Genomic DNA, 21,615 nt, shown 5'->3' with positions numbered 1-21,615 from the left:
CTGGGGGCTGACAACAAGAGGAACAGCCAAGCAACAAGAGCAACAAGAGGAACAGCCATTTTAGATCTGGTCCTAACCAATGTTGATGACCTGGTTAGTGGGGTAGAAGTGGAAGGATCATTAGGCGCGAGTGATCATGCTCTTCTGAAGTTTACTATACAGCGGAAAGGAGCAGCCAAGCATACTAGGACTCAATTTCTTGACTTTAAGAAAGCCGACTTGATAAAACTTAGGGAAGTGCTGGGTGAGATCCCATGGACAGTAATACTAAAAGGAAAGGGAGTTCATGATGGCTGGGAGTTTGTGAAGAGGGAGATAGTAAAAGCACAACGTCAGGCAATACCAATGAGACGGAAACATGGAAGGTGCTTAAAGAGACCAGGGTGGCTATCTAAAGAACTTTTAACTGAGTTAAGATTAAAAAAGGATGTGTACAAAAAATGGAAAAGGGGGAAAACCACCAAAGAGGAATTCAAACAAATAGCCAGCACGTGTAGACACAAAGTCAGAAAAGCTAAAGCACAGAATGAACTCAGGCTTGCTAGAGAGGTTAAAAGCAACAAAAAAGGCTTTTATGGGTATGTTCGTAGCAAAAGGAAGAACAAAGAAACAGTGGGGTCACTCAGAGGAGAAGATGGTGAAATGCAAACAGGGGACACAGAAAGGGCTGAACTCCTCAATGCCTTCTTTGCCTCAGTCTTCTCCGATAAAGAAAACAATGCCCGACCTGAAGAATTTGGAGCAAATGATTCAGCAAAGGAAACACAGCCCAGAATAACTAAGGAGATAGTACAAGAATACCTGGATAGTTTAGATGTATTCAAGTCTCCAGGGCCAGATGAACTGCATCCAAGAGTATTAAAAGAACTGGCAGATGTGATCTCAGAACCACTGGCAGTCATCTTTGAGAATTCCTGGAGAACAGGCGAAGTCCCGGCAGACTGGAGGAGGGCAAATGTTGTCCCTATTTTCAAAAAGGGGAAAAGAGAGGACCCAAATAATTACCGCCCAGTCAGTCTGACATCAATACCAGGGAAGATTCTGGAGCAGATCATTAAGCAAACAGTCTGTGAGCACCTAGAAAGGAATGCTGTGATCACCAACAGTCAGCATGGATTTCTGAAAAATAAGTCATGTCAGACTAACCTGATCTCGTTTTTTGACAGAATTACAAGCCTGGTAGATGAAGGGAACGCAGTGGATGTAGCCTACCTTGATTTCAGCAAGGCATTTGACAAGGTGCCCCATGATATTCTTGTAAAGAAGCTGGTAAAATGCAGTCTTGACTATGCTACCACTCAGTGGATTTGTAACTGGCTGACTGACCGAACCCAAAGGGTGCTCATCAATGGTTCCTCCTCATCCTGGAGAAGAGTGACTAGTGGGGTGCCACAGGGTTCTGTCTTGGGCCCGGTCTTATTCAACATCTTTATCAACAACTTGGATGATGGCCTCAAGGGCATCCTGATCAAATTTGCAGATGACACCAAACTGGGAGGGGTGGCTAACACCCCAGAGGACAGGATCACACTTCAAAACGACCTTGACAGATTAGAGAACTGGGCAAAAGCAAACAAGATGAATTTTAACAGGGAGAAATGTAAAGTATTGCACTTGGGCAAAAAAAATGAGAGGCACAAATACAAGATGGGTGACACCTGGCTTGAGAGCAGTACATGTGAAAAGGATCTAGGAGTCTTGGTTGACCACAAACTTGACATGAGCCAACAGTGTGACGCGGCAGCTAAAAAAGCCAATGCAATTCTGGGCTGCATCAATAGGAGCATATCATCTAGATCAAGGGAAGTAATAGTGCCACTGTATTCTGCTCTGGTCAGACCTCACCTGGAGTACTGTGTCCAGTTCTGGGCACCACAATTCAAGAAGGACACTGACAAACTGGAACGTGTCCAGGGGAGGGCAACCAAAATGGTCAAAGGCCTGGAAACGATGCCTTATGAGGAACGGCTAAGGGAGCTGGGCATGTTTAGCCTGGAGAAGAGGAGGTTAAGGGGTGATATGATAGCCATGTTCAAATATATAAAAGGATGTCACATAGAGGAGGGAGAAAGGTTGTTTTCTGCTGCTCCAGAGAAGCGGACACGGAGCAATGGATCCAAACTACAAGAAAGAAGATTCCACCTAAACATTAGGAAGAACTTCCTGACAGTAAGAGCTGTTTGACAGTGGAATTTGCTGCCAAGGAGTGTGGTGGAGTCTCCTACTTTGGAGGTCTTTAAGCAGAGGCTTGACAACCATATGTCAGGAGTGCTCTGATGGTGTTTCCTGCTTGGCAGGGGGTTGGACTCGATGGCCCTTGTGGTCTCTTCCAACTCTATGATTCTATGATTCTATGATTCTAACTTCTTTTGTGCTTCCTCTAAATTTTTTTGATCATCTAGAAGGTAATCGTTAATTCGCCACCTGAAAGTTCTTTCTTCATAACCTCTTATTTCACATTTGATTGGATTGTGATCTGAAATTACTCTTGGTTGAATTTCAGCTTGTATGATTCTTGGAGTCAATTCGTTAGATACCCATATCTGATCGATTCTCAACATTGACTGATTTGATTCCGAATGGAACGTAAACTGTTTGTCAAGTGGATGTCTTAGTCTCCATATATCTATTACAGTTTTTTATCAATGAGAAAAAGGTTTTTGGTAGTTTTCCCTCTTTACTCATCCCTGATGCTCTCAATCTGTCCATATCCATTGACACTACTCCGTTCATATCTCCCATTATTATAAATTTTTGGTCCATATAATCAAACAGTTTTTCTTCCAAATTTTTGTAAAAATCAGTCTTATTTCCATTTGGTGCATAGATCCCGACAATTATTATTTTTTCGCCTTGCCACTTGATCTGGACTGCAATTATTCTTCCTGCTTCATCTTTAAAGATTTGCTGAGTTTCAATTTTGTTTCTTATGTACAATACAACCCCTCTCTTTTTCTTTTTATCTGATGATATAAATTCATTTCCTAATCTTTTATTGATCAAAACTCTTTTATGTCTTCTTGCCACATGTGTTTCTCTTGTAAACATATAATGTCCAAATTTTCCTTTTTTAAATATTGTCCAATTTTATTTTCTTTTTTCCTATCATTCACCCCATTAATGTTCCAATTCCATAACTTCAGCGCCATTTTGACATCCTAATTAAATAAATTTTATTTAAATTTTATAATCTTTCTTCTTCTTCTTCTTCTTCTTCTTCTTCTTCTTCTTCTTCTTCTTCTTCTTCTGTATTTCCTCCGTCCTCTTCTTCTCCATCTCCGGGTCCACCTTCCCCCATGGCTCCTGCTCCCTTTGCTTGCTCCTCTTAGTTCTTCCTCTGATCTTAATTCTTTATATCTCCTCAGAAACTTGCTAGCTTCCTCTGGGCTTGTATGTTTGTGTTTTTTACTTTTGTAGAAAAAAGAGATCCCCTCCGGAAACTCCCACCTGAATTCTATCTTATTCTTCTTCAAGCTCTGCACCAATGGTTTATATGAGTCTCTCCGTTTCAACAGCCTTATAGGAACATCTTTAAAAATAATTACCGTATTTCCCCCTCTATAACACGCAGATTTTTTCTCCTAAAAAGTAAGGGGAAATGTCTATGCGTGTTATTGAGCGAATGTGTGGTCCCTGGAGCCGACTGGCCCGAGTGCATCACACATTTTCTTCGAGGGTCGTCTTCGTTGCGGTCAGCAGAAGCCAGGGAAGTGCTTGCTAGGAGGTTTGGCCACTCTGCAGCGCGACTGTGTGTTTGCTAGTGTGTGTGCTTTGTGAGTGTGTGGTTGCCTGTGTGTTTGTTTGCTAGCGTGGGTGCTTGGAGGGAGTGAGAGAGTGACTGACTGCTGCATCTTCTCCTGCAATTTGCCTTTTAAGAAATTGGAAGCAGCGCGGCAGTAAAAACCACCTCCGAAAGCCCCATTTTTCCCTTCTAAGGCTGCAGCTCGGCTTTGGGAGCCCTGAACCCCTGCCTTGTTCTTGAGGGATCTTTGAGGTTTTCCCTTTAGCTTTAAACCAGCCCCCTTATTTTACCAGTTTATCTTCATTCTTGGTGGGGTAAACTGAGCGTTCGAGCCTCCCGAGAGAGAAAGCTGTTGCTTTCCTGCATTCTGCCTCAGGGTCTTACTGCCCACCCTCTTCTGTTTTGTTACTGTTTGCTCAAACTGTTTGCTCAAACGGAACAAAGAGCAGAGAAAACCCCTCCCCTCCAGGCAAGCAGAGGGGAAAGCAGAGCGTCCTTCCTTCTACCGTAATTCTTCTCCGTGCTCCGGTGCTGCTGTTGCTGCGTCTAGGGACTCGCAGGCAACATGCAGGTGGGGGGGGGAGAGAGAGAGAGCTGGCTGGCTTGGGTGGGTGGGTGGGTGAATCCCCTCTCCTGCATTCTTAGCCGGCTGCTTCTCTGCACACCCCTCTCGGTGCTCCTTGTCCCTTCTATGTTTTTCCTTCCCTCCCCTCTTAAAACGTGGTTACAAAGCATGGATCCACATGGATCCTCAGGATCTTTGCATTGGGTCATCCCAAATTCACCATCAGATCACATAGCATGTCCATGGCTACAGCCTGCCCCCCAAAAATCACGCACCCACTGTTGCCTGGGGCTGCAATGGTACAAAAACGTGGTTACAAAGCATGGATCCACATGGATCCTCAGGATCTTTGCATAGGGTCACCCCAAATTCACCATCAGATCACATAGCATGTCCATGGCTACAGCCTGCACCAAAAAAATCACGCACCCACTGTTGCCTGGGGCTGCAATGGTGCAAAAACGTGGTTACAAAGCACAGATCCACATGGATTCTCAGGATATTTGCATTGGGCTACCCCAAACTCACCGTCAAATCACATGTCTGTGGCCACAGCATGATGCACAAAAATGATACATCCACTGTTTCATTCAGAATTTTTTTTTTCTTGTTTTCCTCTTCTAAAAACTATGTGCGTGTTATGGTCAGGTGCGTGTTATCGAGCGAAAAATACGGTATATAATTCCCATCAATGTTAAATCTTTTTTCTCTGTTCTTCTGTAAAATCATGTTTCTCATTTCTCTGTCCTTAAATGTAATCAAGCAGTCTCCTGGGAATTTCCGTGTCTTAGTTGTTCTTGTCTTCACTCTGAATGCATTTTGAACTGTTTTAGCTACCTCCTCCGGCTGAAGCTCTAACCATCGTTCTATCTCTGCTGTCAATTTCTCTTTAATATTTTCACCTTGCACCTCTGGCACGGCTCTCAACCGTAGATTAGTCACCCGCTGCTTCAGTTCACTCATAGCAATCACATCCAACACTTCTTGTGTTTTGTTAATTTCTGATATTTCCACTTTCATTTTCTTTTCTTCTCGCCTCCTTCACTTCCTGTTTTGTCCATTTCAACCCCTCTTTCAATTTCTGTGTCCTCTTAGCCACGTCCTTTAATTGTCCCTTAAGTTCATTTACTGTTTCATCAATTTTTTTATCCATTTTTCCAATCTTTGTATCCATTTGTTCTAATTTGGCTTCTATATTTTTTTCACTCTGCTTTATGTAATTTTTAATTTCTGCAAACATTTTCAATATTTCTCCCTTAAAGTCCAACTCTTGTTTTGAACCTCTCCTATCTGCTGGTGTTACCCCTTCACCTGTTTTCTTTTGTTGGTGCGTCATATCTTTTAATTTCTTTTACTCCAACCAAACCTAAATGATATACTGATATACTGAATATAACACAACCAGTATGCTAGAATTCACAAAATTTCACACCAGTACACCACAGGTCAATATATCCACCCAAACAGTTCCTACACCAATAAGTAAGAGGTCTAAATAGCAGAATATCCCAATAAAAATATTCTTATTTTCTCAAAGTGTCCAAGAAAGTAAAAGCATATTTGCACTTTTAGTCTTTTGTTAAAAAATTTAGAATGTTCCACACAGCCTTCAAATTTAATGCAGATATCAACCAGTGTTTGAATCTTTTCTCTGATAAATAGACAATAAATAGAGGAAACTCTTTGTGCCACCACTTAGGCTATTCCAATCAGACGTATAGGGGAGAAGATAAAGTCAAAGAGAGAAGATAATACCATAAAAAATAAAAAATAAAGTGTTGTATCCAATTTGTTATTTTCTCCGACAGTTGTTTTTATTATACTCTAATTATACTCCAATTATAATCCAAATGTGATCTTCAGGATCTCTAATTCAAAATTATTCCAACAAGGAAAAACTTGAATAATGGAACAGTTCTTGAAAAATCACAAAAATTACATCCAAAGCAGGATTCTCCAGGGGCAAGATCTCAGTCCAAAAAACAAGCATTATCCATGTGTCAAAAACACTGCAAAAAGCTTCCACAAAGATGTTAAATGCTGGAAACCTCAGGGGAAGGGGGGAGTGGGGGGGGGCAGTTCTTTAGCAATTTAAAAGTTTTGTTTTGAGGCTCACAACCTAACCAGTACATGAAGTGGCATTGTTTATTGTCAAAAATTAAATTTTAAAGTCCGTTATATCCCTTGAAGGTTTTATTTTATTCTCTTGTAACCATACGTGTTTTTTACAATATAACAATGGCGACGGAAGTCCTTCTTTTCAATTGCGCAGCTCTTTATTAAAAGTGAAACTAAAAGCTCTTCTGAACTTCCTTTCCTTCCTTCCCCTCCGTTTCATCAAAGATTTATCAAACTTTGCAATAAAATAACTTTCTGCTTCCTCTTCTGTTTTTACTCTTTTCACTAATTTCTCAGTTACTCTACTTCTTAAAGGTTTTAGAAGAGAAAGCGACTGTAGCCGCTAGCAATTACTCACACACTGCTCTCCCGATCTGCCGACATTACTGCGTCCGTTCTGATTGCAGATACAGCTGACCTCCTTTGTTGTTTCTCTTTTGCTCTGAAACCTTTCTTTAACCTTTAGGCTTCAAATTCCTTTCCAATTAGGTCCAAATTTATTAGGTTTGAGAATCGGCCCCTTCCCTTGCAGGTTCGGGGCTGCGCCTTTGAAGGATAGTTTATGGCTTCCCCTTTGCCCGCTTATCTCTCTGCCGTTCTCTTCACTCCTACAGAAGCCACTTGACGGCCAGATTATTTGCGATTTGGCTTGCCGGGAACCAGACCCTCTATATTCTCTACAGAGGGTGTTTTGGGGGGTTACTGCGCCCTGTAACACCCCCTTTTTCCTCCAAAAGCATGGAATTTCCCAGCTGGGAAAATTCCCACTTGCAGCAGGTTTGCGCTCGACAGGAAGTCCCCTCACAGAGTGTTTGTTGTGAAGGGAAAGGAGATTGTGAGCCGCTTTGAGTCTCCTTCGGGTAGTGATAAAGCGGGATATCAAATCCAAACTCTTCTTCTTTAGATCCTTTATCCTTGAAAACCCAGGTGGAGGGCAGATTAGGGACCAATCATTTCTTTAGGTTAATTACCAATTTACCAATGGCTGTATGATGACACTATATCTCCTGGTTGTCAGGAGATGGCGCAGCTGAACTCTGATTAGGTTCAGAGACCTTGAGATAAAAAAGGCTCTCCCTTCATTCCCAGGCCTTTCTTACACTACCAGGATTCCAAGCTGTAAATTACTTGATAGCCTCCTGCACCTTTTTACAACCCAATCCACACTCAAACCCCCAGCTGTGCCAGGGTCTTCAAATCAGATAATATCTCAGCCTGCCTAGAGTCAAGAAGTAATTGACTCATACTTCTAGCGGCAAAGAGTTTTTACGTTTAAAGAGACCAGACACCCGTTCCCCAGAAAGCAACAGTTTTATCTCTCCCACAATGCCTCACTGCTGTGTGAACCAGCGTTTGACATACCAAGATTTCCCAACTTCACTACACTCCTAAAATACGGACCAAAGAGACTTGTTTGCATTTAGTCTCCCATAATGGGGTGGAAAAATCTGGTTCCTGATTCAAGTTTTCCCTCTTCCTTCTAGTATCAGAAGTCCATGACCAAAGAGCCATTCTCCGTCATTCTGGCCCAATTGCTGGGCCTTAACCTGGGGATGGAATATGACAATGGCAAAGAGTGCAAGTGCCCAGGAGGCTTTGTCTGCATAATGAACACGGAAGCAGTGTAAGTACTATGACTATTGCACTAAGCAGCTCATAGATGTTAGGACTGGACATACATAAGCCTTTGCTTGTACTTTTGATAGTGGAAGGCAGCAGCAGAGCTCATCTCCTATCTCAGCACTGTACAGAGATTGGAGATAACAGAAATGGTGGCTACTCTTTTGCAGTTTACCATCAAAGAACAGGCACAGGCTTATCTCCTGTGGTTTGTTGTCAACAACAACAACATTTATTTGCTGCCCATTTGACAGGGTTGCCCCAGTCACTCTGGGTGGCTCCCAACAAAAAATAGTAAAAGCACAATTCAACACCACACATTAAAAACTTCTCAACTTCTGGGACAAATTCAGAGGCCAGGAAAGCCTAATTTATGCCCGTGGGTCTGATGTTCCCCACTCCTGCCATAAGGGGTGAAGTTCTGCTATACCTGTGTATAAATAGGGCTTGTGCACTAGCAAACTTTGAAGAGCCAAAATCTTCCACTGCTATTGATAGATTTGGTATCTGCTGTTATCATTTTGTACCAAATGTAACTGGAAAAAATCCAGTAAGTAGAAAGGGTAAACCTTGTTTAATACTGGAGACTTATGCTATTCCCCCCCTCAAGATAATTGGAGGTGGTTTTAAAGAAGGATCATGCTGTGTGCACTCATTTCTCCTTTTGCCTCTTGACAGCAAGTTCTTTCAGGTCTTTTGCATTCTTTCAATAATTGCAAAACACCTACAACTTACATTTAAAACACATGGCTTCCCTCCAAGAATCCTGGAAACTATACTTTGTGGTTGTGAAGTGTAGCTCTGTGAGGGGTATACTACAGTTCCCAGATAATTGGGGGAAGTCATGTGCTTTAAATCTATGGTGTGGATGTTTACCAGCTGAAAGTAGGACAAAATAAATACTCATTTTTAATAATTGGCTCCTACCTTATAGTGCTTCAATATGATGCCTTGGAACCGTGTCTGCAACTGTGCAGACTGTAACAAAACTTCTTGAAAACTCCATAATTATATATTTTTTAAAAAGTTTGCTCAAGTCACCTTCCAGGTTTCAGAGACTGGCCTGGCCTCCTGCGGCACTCGGCAGCCCTCCATTCAGCATGCATAAGAACAAAGGAGCTCTTGTTTTTATTTTGTATAACAAAATACGTTGTGTGTGTATTTGTGCTTGCCATATAATAATAGCAGATTCATCTTACTATGTTTTAGACTTTCAAGTGGAATTAAAGCTTTTAGCAGCTGCAGCATTAAGGACTTTCAAAATTTCATTAAATTCAAGGGAGCCCACTGCCTCTCTAATCGACCTAATTTAAAATTGTTTTATAAGAAGCGAAGTGCCAGAAGCAAAGCGCTTTGTGGGAATGGTGTTCTGGAAGCTGGAGAGAAGTGTGACTGTGGCTCTGAAGAGGTCAGTACCTCCTGTTTTCCAAGTTTGTTCATTTGAATGTGTATTCTGCCCTATTCCAGGGGTTTTGGGTTGATTATTTAAATTAAACAGAGAAGCAGACATTTAGAATAACTCCCACCTACCTGTGCCTGCTTTCCACTTTTGCTCTGGGAAGCCTCCAGGGCTGCTGCAAACACCCCTTTTGGAAAACTGGCAGCTGCCTTAAACCGAGCTTACCTGGAGATGATGGGGATTGAACCTGGGACCTTCTGCATTCAAAACCGATGCTCTAGCACTAAGCTATGGCCCTTCTGGTTGTTTTTGCCTGCTCCTGATGTGTTTAAATTGGAAAAATACTTGTTTCATTCTCTTCTAGCACAGCTTTGGAAATTTAAAAACAACATGGTTATCAAATGAGAAACTATGTAGCAGTTATTTGAAAAGCCAACCAAAGCCAAGAGGAGACCATATATATGTGCGAAGACCAGTTTACTGTCAGAAATTTAAAACTAACCCTATATCCAAATAACAGTACAAAAAGCTCATCAGCTTAGAACCAGGTTAGCTTTGGGACCAATATATATCTGCCTAGGAATTAAGATGAAAGTCAGAGAATCATAGAATTGTAGGGTTGGAAGGGACCATGAGGGTCATCTAGTCCAACCCCCTGCAATGCAGGGATATTTTTGCCCAACATAGGGCTTGAAACCATGACCTTGAGATTAAGAGTCTCATGCTCTACTGAACGGGCTGTCAGATTCCTTGTTCTTGATGCCATCTCAATACAGTATATTTCTTGAGTGAGCACAAGAAACAGGTCCTCTCTGTAGCTCACTGTTTTTTTATCAATTGAAAACTGGCAGCTACAAGAAATACACAACCCACCCAAAGGCAGCAAACTCCTGAGCGACCCCCGCTTCAGTCAACAGTGGGTCGCACAAGGCTCAGGGAAAGCTCGCGGTGTAGCCATAATACTCAGTAGAGACCTGAACTTCACTGCCACAACAGTCCTCAAGGACAAAAAAGGCAGATTCATTTTCGCTAAAGGGACACTCGATGGCAAAATCAAACTGACAATCGGCTCCATATATGCCCCAAACACAAAACAATTAGAATTCTTCCAGAAGACACTAAACAAATTCCTCTCCTTCTCTGAAGGGGAAGCAATCCTAGGAGGAGACCTCAATCTAAATATGAAAGGTTTATCCCTGAAAGATATCCACCCCACAACCCCATGGGCAACCTTCCTCCAAAGGAAACCCCCAACAACTAGAAACTCTTACAAGTTACTAAAAATGCTAAAAAACAGGGGTCTCTACGACATTTGGGGTGAGCAAAACCCGGGAGACATCAGCCATACATTCCAATCGGGACGCCATGATACAGTGTCCAGACTAGACAGCATTCTACTCACACAGGGTCTGATTCCCTCAGTAGAATCAACAAACATAGGTAACATTAAAATCACAGATCACGCCCCAGTAGAAGTCATCATTAAAATAGGAGAAGGAACACAAACCACCCCATCATGGTCCTTCAGCCCCATCCTAACTACAAACAAACAAATTAGAGAGAGTCTCACAAAAACCCTCCAAAACTACTTCAAGGAAAATGATGTAAACAATATAACAACCCCCCTCCTATGGGACGCAATGAAAGCGGTCACCAGAGGAGCTTGCATAAAAGAGAAAACATTCCTTAAAAAACAAACCTCCTCAAAAATTAGCAAAATAGAACAAGACATCACAGCCCTCTCATCACGCTACAAACAAACAGGATCTAAAAAATTCCTCAAACTTATAGAACAAAAAAGGAGAGAACTAGACTCCCTAGAAATTAACAAAACAATGATCAACATTCTATACTCTAAACAACGCTTCTACGAATATGGAGGGAAAAACTCCAGATTACTAGCAAATAGATGTGGGAAAAAAGCACTCAAAACAAGAATACACTGCATCACCAAAAAAGACGGCAACATAACATTCTCCCCCAAAGAAATAATCTCAGAATTTGCAGAATTTTACTCCAACCTATACACCTCCCATAACCCACCAGAGAAGGAAATCAAAAAATTTCTAGCAGGACTGACGATGCCTACCCTAACTGATGAGGAACAGGAATTCATGGACAGCCCTATCACCCCAGAGGAAATAGATGCAGTTCTCAAAAAACTGAAACCACATAAAGCCCCAGGCCCAGATGGCTTCACAGCAGAATTCTATAGGAAATTTAAAGAACCCTTGATGCCCTACATGACCCGCCTATTCAACGACATCATAAAAGGGGGCCCCATCCCCAAAACCTGGACCCACTCCAAAATAGTCTCCATCCCAAAACCACTAAAAGACAGCCTCAAAGTAGAATCATACCTCCCAATCTCATTAATAAACCAAGACTACAAGATATTCACATCAATCTTGGCCAACCGCCTAAAAATCTTTCTACACAAGTTAATAGCCCCAGACCAGACTGGCTTTGTCCCTGGCCGCAATATAACAGACCCCATCAGGAAACTACTGAACCTGATCGAACACAGCAAGGCAACCAAACTCCCATTGACAATTATGTCCCTAGACATCCTCAAAGCCTTTGATTGCGTAGAGTAGAAATACATATTAGCAGTACTAACTAACATGAAATTTGGCCCCAACTTCCTACAAATCCTCAAACAGATATACTCCCAAGCCTCAGCAAAATGCAGAACTAACAATATGGATTCTAATACTATAGCTATCCAAAGAGGCACGAAACAAGGATGCCCACTGTCTCCCTTCTTATTTATCCTGGCCCTGGAACCCCTAGCAATCCGCATCCGAGCAGCCACAGACATCAAGGGAGTGGAAATAAAAGGCAGAACCTATAAATTAGGGCTCTTTGCAGATGACCTAATGGTCACAACACCAGACCCTATAAGCATAGCAACCTCCCTAATCAGAGAACTCAACACATTTGCAGTGGTGTCGGGCCTACAGGTAAATTTTACAAAGTCAGAAGCTATGTGCTTCAACACCCCTCCTCACACCCAAAAAGAACTCATGAAGGTCACCAAAATAAAACTTTGCCACACCAAGTTCAGATACCTAGGGGTACAAATAACCAGAAACCTCAATAAATTGTACCTCCACAACTACAAGCCCCTGTGGCAACAAATTAACAAAGACCTAAAGAGATGGAATAACATGAATTTCACTCTCTCAGACAAAATAGCCATGATCAAAATGATCACACTCCCAAAACTAACCTACCTATTCCAAACCCTCCCAATCTGGATCCCCTCAACCCAACTTCGCAGTTGGCAGAGAAAACTACACTCTTTCATCTTCTCACATAAAAAACCAAGAATAAGCCCCAAATACCTGCACCTCCCCACCTCAGAAGGAGGATGGGGAATCCCCAACATAGAAGCATATTACATTGCCAACCAAATACGCCATATAATCCCATATATACTAGAAGATGAGACAAAACAATGGGTACACCTAGAGAGGGACACAATTGAAAATACCTGCACCACAACATACCCACTCCTCCCAAACAAACTAAAGAAAATTCCCTCAACACTTAACAGGTACACACAGACCATGCTCAAAGCATGGAAAACGCAAATAGGCAAACTATCCCCAACCCCATCCCCACTAATCCCCCTGGCGTACCACTCATTATTCCACCATGCAGCACAAAACCTCCAGATAAAAACCTTGCGAGCCAAAGGCTTATATCGCCTAATAGACTTTTATAAAAATAACAAACCCCTATCAACACAAGAAATACAAGACAAACTAGAAGACACCCAAATGCCCTGGTTAACACAACACCAACTACATGCCCTCCTAAACAACCCAACAGTAAAATCAGCAGCAACTAGGCCCCTGACAACCTTCGAAAACCTCCTCCTTACAACAAAGGGAAATGGTAAAGGGACGGTATCCGCAATATACAAAATAATACTCAAAAATCCCGCAAATCCCCTAGACGCAATCAAAAAACAATGGGAGAATGACATAGGCTATGAGATTAACCCCACTCAATGGACCAGAATGTGGTCTAAACCCCCCTTTAAATCCATATCAACGAAAAGAAAAGAACTCACACTGAAACTCACCTACAGGTGGTACCTAACACCAAGGAAACTAGCGCTAATACACCCAGGAACCTCACCAAAATGCTGGAGAGGGTGCACCTCCACAGGCACATACCTCCACATGTGGTGGGAGTGTCCCAAAATCCAACTATTCTGGACGACAGCCATACAAGAAATATGTACAATAACTAAGCAAGTAATAGACATCACCCCAGAATTGGCCCTACTAAACATCTTCCAAGACAACAATGCCCATTTACACCACAAAGAACTCATAACCCACCTGCTCTCAGCAGCCAGAAACACCATAACCAGACACTGGAGAGACCTGTCAGGAGTAAGCATGGACCAATGGTACCAAATAGTATGGGAAACAGCCCTACTAGAAAAATTAACTAATAAACTGAAACTGACACGGGGACAAACAGAAGAAGACACCTTCACCCCGGTATGGCTCCCCTTTATCACACACACAGCCCAACAGGACATTGACAATAATCCACCAACAGCATACAAATCAATATGGCTAATCTGATCCAAAACACCCACCCACCTCACTCACACACGAAAACAAAGATCACCACAGCCAATCACAAGCAAACAATCACACCCTAGGCGAACCTTAACCTCTCTCACCACCAAAGGAACACAAGTGAACAACACAAACAACGCTGACACCAAACTCTACACACATTAAACATAATAGAAACACCGCCACCCGACCCCACCCCCATCCATCTTCCCTCTCTCCACCCCCCTTTTCTTCTCTCTTTCTTTTTTCCTCCCCCCCTAATGCCTCAACAAATGAAATGGATTTGTAAAAATGTTACATGAAAAAAAACAAACCAAAAACGAGGCACTACACTTTTGTAAAACAAGAAAATCCTTAATAAAATATTTTTAAAAAAATTGAAAACTGGCAGGCAGCAGTGGCTGGTTCAAAGGGCAAATGAGGCTTTGCCCTACCAACCTCAGTGCCCCCTCACCTGCCCACCTTTTAACTAGTCCATGGGATGACAGTCGGCTTCCTCTCACTCTCAATGTTGTCCCTTGGATAAATCAGCAAGGATGGGGATGGGGACAAAACCAGAATGAGTTGGTTCTGTCTGTTGTTGGCTCTGACCCTTGTTACTGTTAGTCTCCCTGCCTTCTGCCCTGCCTGTCCCAATGGGCACCAGTCATCACTGCTGTCTCTTTTGCCAGAAATTGAAGATGCTTTTTATTTCAATAGGCTTTTGACGTGCAACACCCAGGGTTATGGATATAAGTTATAATACAGTAGCAGGGGAACAATGGCCCTCCTGATGTTGTTGGAATACCACGCCTGTCTTCCCTGACGATTGGCCATGCTGGCTGGGCATGATGGAAGCTGTGGTCCAAAGCACCTGGAGGGCACCAGGTTGATGAACAGAAAACACATGTGAGAGCTGGCAAGGTGAAAAGCACCTCACCTTTTAGCTGTATTACAGCTGTTATGGCAGGTACCCCATTCTCCCTGAACACAGACTTGAGAAAAACCCTTCCACTAGCTCAACAAATATTCTTTCAGTGGAGGGAAGAGCAAGGGGATGGGAACTTGTGAGGGCCCGGGAAGGCCTCTGAGGGCTCCAGTCTGCCTTCGGGTTTCCAACTGCTTCAATGTGAAATTGAGAAGGTGCTCTCCAAATGACTTCCCCACCAACCACAGAATCGTAACCTTTGTTTTCATCACCAGGCTAGAGGGTGGTCCTTACTCCTCCTTAGAGCCTGTACACATTGCTGGCACAGGCACATAATGGCTGCTGCAGGTGCAGGGGGGTCCACAGGAATGGACACAGCAGACTGGGATTGGGTTGAATAAGGTCACAACTTCACTGATCACAGGAAAGAGTAGGTTTGGCTAAGGCACTGGGCATGTATCCTGATCAGGCAGCCTGTCTGCTACCTGATATGGACCCAGTGGGTTCCATCCTGTGCTGGGGAGTTGCCCCCAATGTAGATTGGGTGTCTTGACTCCACACAGGCCACCATTTGTAGAGGTGTATTGGCCCATCGTTCCCCCTGTGGACTCCCAGACAGAGTTACCTTTCCTGGACACCTCTAACAGTATACCCCTGTGACTAAGGATCCAGTCCAATGCCTCATCTACCCAAGTTGCGACGGTTGCTATGAGGTAGGTGAAAACCTGCAAAGCGGCCAGTTTGCTTGCAGGAGAAAATTCCTCTCTGGCCACAAATACGACAGCCGAGTAAATCACAGCAAGGTTCATATGCCACTTGCCCACTCTCCCATTGAGCAGTCCCTAACTGGGTGGGTGGAAAATCCAGTGACAATAAGGCAAGAGAGTGACCTGCACCTGGCTGCTCTCTTAAATAGGCCAGGGATGGTCTGGATGCAGCCTTCCAAACCCTGCCATTGATTTGGCCCTACCTACAGGCACTGCCTGCCCATACCTGCAAGGCTGTTGCAGATGGAGGTGGGGTGATGCCAGGTAACCACTCCTTCCCCCAGCTGCAGCAGAAAATGGTGGCATCCCTGGACCCACCACGGCCACACCATCCAGCAGACTTTGCCCATCCAGAGCCCCAGGTGAGCGGTTTCTCTCTTCTGCATCAAGGGGCAGTCAGTGACAGATCACATGCCGCATATGCAGAAGAACTTGGAATTTATTCTGAATATTCCCATCTATAGAATTCCAGGCAGCAGGGCCGGAAAGACCCCATGCTAAAGACGCTCCAAAGGACCCCCAGAAGAGGGAGCTAAACTTTACCATGTGCCCCATTTTCCCACAATGACTGAAAAGTGGGCAAAAAAATGTCCTCCCGAAGCATTCTATCTCCCTATAGGAAGAAAGATACATTGAACCTTTATCCCCCCCCCCTCTGTTGAGTATAAAAGCAAATAAGGGGGTGATGATGTACATACAAACTACAGGAAGGGAATGATTAAACAGCACCCCTCCTCCCCCAGGCTGCTCATAATACTCTTGATAGTGGCAGCTTGGTTGCTGGTGGGATGGGGTGGGGTGGGGGTGACAGAATCTCATAACTGATATCTCAACAAGCCTTCTAAATGGATATCTTTATCCCAGCTGATGTCTATATTGAATCTGAACTGATTTAATGTTATGTGCTGGTGTTGTTTTAGACTGTTATTTTTATTTAAATACCTGTATATACTAAGATTTTTGTTATAGATAATAGTTGTAACTGATATATATTTGTAAATACCTCTGGGAAGTGGTTCATATATTAAAAATAGTACTATAATCAGGTTTATTTGAGTAAAATTAGAAGTCAACCTTTCCCTCTTGTCCTTTCCTGTTTTTTGAAATTCCTCTGTGTAAAAAAGCATGATGTAGCAGAAAAGATTTGAGCAGATTCCACGTATAAACCTTTACATTTATTTATTTAATAAAATTCATACACTGCCTGATTGTAAAACAATCCTCAAAGCTTACAAAAAAAGATAAAACAATAGAGTGCCCTGTTGGCCTTAAGCTTTGGAGTTTCAGCTTTCACTTTCATTTTTTTCATTGTCTAAACTCTTTACTGACCTCAAACAAAAAGCTGTATGATTTTTGTTTTCAGGAATGTAAGTACAGTAAATGTTGTACTAGCTCATGTACGTTTCTCCGTGGAGCAGTGTGCAGCAACGAATTGTGCTGTGAAAACTGTCAGGTAAGATGCTAAAGTATTCTCTTCACTGCCTTGGCCACACATTCACCTCAGTTTGTTTGAATTGACACTACCACTTCCTCTGAATTTTATCTCCGTAGCCTCTGTGTTGCAGCCAATGCTCATCCTACACAAAGCTTACCCATCAAAGTTAATGAACATGGCTAGCTTAGTTTCATTAATTTCAATGTGTCTACTGTGAGTAGAACTTAGTTAGTTACAACGATTTGCAGCTGATGTAAGATGCTAATTAACTTTGAACTGCAATCAGATCAAGGAAGAATTTCCTTTAAAGATGGAATGCCACTTTTGAGGATTTCCATATCAGCATTAAATGCTGACGTTGTTCAATGGTAGGGAAAGAATCTCGGGATCTCAGCAGCAATGTAAGCACTGACACAGGTGAGTGTGAAGGTTTGCCAGAGTTCTGCAGACCATGTAGGAGAAATCCAAATCACAAAAAGGAGACGGTTTTATTGATTGCAAAGCAATGCACATGGCCACCAGGCTACAATATAGCAATTCATAACAAATGCCCCAAAGGCTGCAGCCACAACAGGGAATGCAGTTACTGATCAAAGATGGCTCACTGCTCTCAAATTATACCTTCAGCAGCAACTCATCTAGCCTTCAGGCAGAAGAGACTCTCTGCTCAGCCCAAGGCAGGGCTTCACTAATCTCTAGGGAAGAGATAAATAAATATATAATAAAATGATACTATTACTACTACTAATGGTTCAGGAAGCTAGTCCCACAGTCTGTTTCCCAGGGGATTCTTCATCAAAGCCTTGTTTCTCCCATTGCTCTGTCCCAGCTCCTGCCAACCTCACAGTTTGAAAGCACATCAGTGCAAGTAGATAAATAGGTACTGCTGCAGCGGAAAGGTAAACGGCGTTTCTGTGCACTCTGGCACTTGTCACTTCATTTCTTTGACCTTGCAGGTGGTGGGCAACTCCCCAAACTCATGCCAATAATTAACATAGATATCAATTTTCTGAGAACAAATGACCTAGTTTTTACAGCAATCCCCAACAGCATCGTCAACCACTCTGTGCTTGTGTTCAAAGTAAGGGTGGAATATGAGGAACTAAATATGTAAAACATGCACATAAATACTCATATTGAGGCAATAAACAGCCTCCAGGTTGGTTTCTCTGTTTTGTCCAATATTGGACAAACAGGCCAAACCTTACGCCAAAGAATAAACGGACATAAATCAGACATCAAGAATCACAAAACAGAGAAACCAGTAGGAGAACACTTCAATCTCCCAGGACATTCTATACAAGATCTCAAAGTAGCTGTTTTACTACAAAGGAATTTCAGAAATAGACTGGAAAGAGAAGCTGCTGAATTGCAACTCATTACCAAACTTAAAACCATGGAGAGACCTGGTCTGAACAGAGACATTGGATTCTTATCTCATTATACATGACTAAGCCATTTTTCACCTTCTCACCCCTTGCCTTTTCCTGTAAGACCTATTGCAGTCGTTAAGAGTCGTCAACAGGCTCATCTCAGCTATCTGCCAATCACCCATTCCCACCACCCTTCTGAGTAATACCCCTCCCCACCTTCTCACTATATAGAAGGATCTGGCAACTTCTGTTTCAGTGTATCTGAAGAAGTGTGCATGCACACGAAAGCTCATACCAAGAACTAACTTAGTTGGTCTTTAAGGTGCTACTGGAAGGAATTTTTTTATTTTGATTAAGAGTTAAAGAAAGAGACAGGCCTTAGACCACCTTGTAAGGACTGTGTGGGCATGTGCCCTGTTCAGTCCAGTGATTATGTGGCTTAAACAACTTTAGGACCTGTGCATAAATCTGAGGATAATGAAATGGGAAGGTTAACTGCAAATTGTGGAGTCAACAGGAATCCTCCTCAACCCTAGCTATAGTCCTCCGTGAAAAATGCTATTGATACTTTCCTTCTTCCTTTTCCTTTTCACCTAGTTTAAGCCAAGAAACACAATCTGTAGAGCAGCTGTAGATAGTGTCTGCGATTTCCCTGAGTACTGCAATGGCAGTTCGGCGTCCTGCCCAAGCAATGTTTATGCCCAGAATGGCTATAGCTGTGCTTCTAATGCTGGCTACTGTTATGGTGGATCCTGTCAGGCAGCTGATCTACAGTGTCAGGATCTTTTTGGTGAAAGTAAGTGAGACAACTTGCTTTTTGGCTTCTTTTAAAAAAAAAATGAAATATTTACTCTTAAAAAGAACAACCAAGGAAGCAAGCAGCTTCCTTCTGTAACCAAATTGTGTGTGCATGCCCACTCATACCTATACCATGAGCTTTCCTCAGCTTTTATACCAGTTTGCCCATTGAATGAGTCCTGGGTTTCTCTTGAACTCTTTGAGCAGAATTCAGCGTCACACTACTGTACAGTCATACTTCGGGATAAACATGCTTCAGGATAAGTATTTTCGGGTTGCGCTCCGCGGTGACCCGGAAGTAACGGAGTGTGTTACTTCCTGGTTTCACCGCTCACGCATGCGGAGATGGTCAAAATGACATCACGCGCATGCACGGAAGCAGCGAAACGCGACCCGTGCACACGAGAGATGCGCAGTCGCGTCTTACGTTCTATTCAGGATGCGAACGGGGCTCCGGAACAGAGCCTGTTCGCATCCCGAGGTACCACTGTATTTAGATTGTTCCATAACCATGCAAGCATTTCTGCTTGGCAGATAAAACCTCCTCCTCCCTCCCCCCCACCCTGTTTGGGGGGCTCTCCTGACACATATGCCCTTTCGCCTGAGCTGGCTGGAGGGGGAAGCCCATAGTGTCAGTTGTGCTGCCTTCCACATTTGCAACTAGTCCCAATGTGGCTGGTTTCCAAGGCATGCTTCTTCTTCCTTAGTGCAGAAAATGGCTACCAGAATTCTGACTGGTATGACCAGGTTTATGCATTTTATGCCAACTTTAAAATCACTCTACTAGCTACCTAACTGCACTTAGGCACAAGCCAAACTGCTGTTAGTTACCATGCCAACCTGTTCAGTTATGTTGTTTTGGTGAAGCCCTTCATCAAATGCCTTTATGGGGGATCCTGCTGAATCAGACCGAAGGCCTATCTAGTCAGGATTCTGTTCTCACCGTAGCCAACAAGATGCCTATAGGAAGCCTACAAGTAGCTCTGCTGCTTCTTCTGCCTCTTTCTACAGGAAGTTATACTGTATATAGAGCCGTCATAGCTATGTATAGACTTACCATTCAGAATTTTGCAAATCCCCTTTTAAATCCATCTCAATTGGTGGCCTTCACTACATCTTGCAGCGATCTCCATTGTTTAACTATGTGCTGCATGAAAAAGATATCTTAAATAACTAAGTAATTCTGCTTCAGTGAAAACAACAGTCTTGCAGCACCTTCAGGGCTAACATTCATTATTTGCAGAGGCAAATCCAATTTATGCATCAGACTGATTTGTTTGTACACATATGAAAGTATCTGTTAGAGCATTGCTAAAAGAAAACTATTAAATGTTTCATTTTAGTTATTCTAATCAAAATCCTTTTAATATTTATAGAGTCAAAAAGTGCTCCTCAAGCATGTTATGAAGAAATTAATGGTCAGACAGATAGATTTGGACACTGTGGGATTGACATACGAAAGGGATTTAAGACTTGTTCTTTTCGGTATGTGATTAGGAAACAGAAGAAACTGAAATAAATCTTTCAGGGCAGGTTGTTTGTGGGTTTGCGGCTTGGGCATCTTCTATTGTATGGTGCATGTTTTTACTGTTGTTATAGTATCAAGTTAGCCAGGTGGAGTGGGCTGTCATGATCCACAGGGACTAGGACACCTAGTTGGAGGCTCCTGTGTCACTAGCTGAGGGACGGCACTGGGTTTCTGACACTGACCCTTGATGCTGGTGGTCAGTCCCACTAAACTGTGGTTGACAGTCAGGTGTCTGCTGAACCACATCCCACAGCATCAAGGCCCATGGTGCTGGAGCCAGGATTGTCATGGGCATCTCTTCCCCCAAGACCAAGGAACACAGTGTCTCCCACACTGTCAGTCCAACGGTGCAAGAAGCACACCAAATGGGACGTCATGGAGCACTGAAGAAGTGCCTATTTTCAGGCCCTTTAGGAGATTCTAGTTCCCCAAAGGGAGCAGAGCCTCGAGACAGAGGTTTACAAGCCCTCAGTTCACTTCCAAGCAGGGGCGGATCTTGGTAATATGGTGCCCTGTGTGAGGCCCAAATTTGACGTGTTCCCCACTCCACCCAAAGCTGCCTTCCAAAAGCCGGGGAAGGGAGGCACCATGGGAAGGAAGCACAAGTCTCCCTCCCACCTCCTTCCTAAAGCTGGGCAAGTGCTAACTAGGCTTTGGGAAGAAAGCAGGAGGACTCTAGGGTCCTATCAGAGCCCTCACGCCTCCTTCCCAAAGCCCAGTGCTTACAAAGCTTTGGGAAGGAGGTGAGAAGGTGCACCC

General features: G+C 43.1%; 1 protein-coding gene across 9 annotated transcripts in view; it reads left to right on the top strand.

Moving 5' to 3' along the window:
* Positions 1–21,615, top strand: part of LOC310695686 (disintegrin and metalloproteinase domain-containing protein 2-like) — an 80,220-nt gene that overhangs the window by 34,243 nt on the left and 24,362 nt on the right. For all 9 annotated transcript variants that reach the window (XM_083480500.1, XM_083480497.1, XM_083480496.1 and 6 more), the window contains 5 exons: positions 7,910–8,049; positions 9,255–9,453; positions 17,086–17,175; positions 19,128–19,326; positions 20,705–20,813. In XM_083480500.1, the coding sequence (XP_083336626.1) occupies positions 7,910–8,049; positions 9,255–9,453; positions 17,086–17,175; positions 19,128–19,326; positions 20,705–20,813 (737 nt within the window). The remainder of the gene's footprint in view (positions 1–7,909; positions 8,050–9,254; positions 9,454–17,085; positions 17,176–19,127; positions 19,327–20,704; positions 20,814–21,615) is intronic.

Source organism: Podarcis liolepis (assembly GCF_965112155.1).
Source record: "Podarcis liolepis genome assembly, chromosome: 16".
In the NCBI taxonomy this organism is placed as follows: domain Eukaryota; kingdom Metazoa; phylum Chordata; class Lepidosauria; order Squamata; family Lacertidae; genus Podarcis; species Podarcis liolepis.
This window is presented reverse-complemented; position numbering and strand designations above follow the sequence as displayed.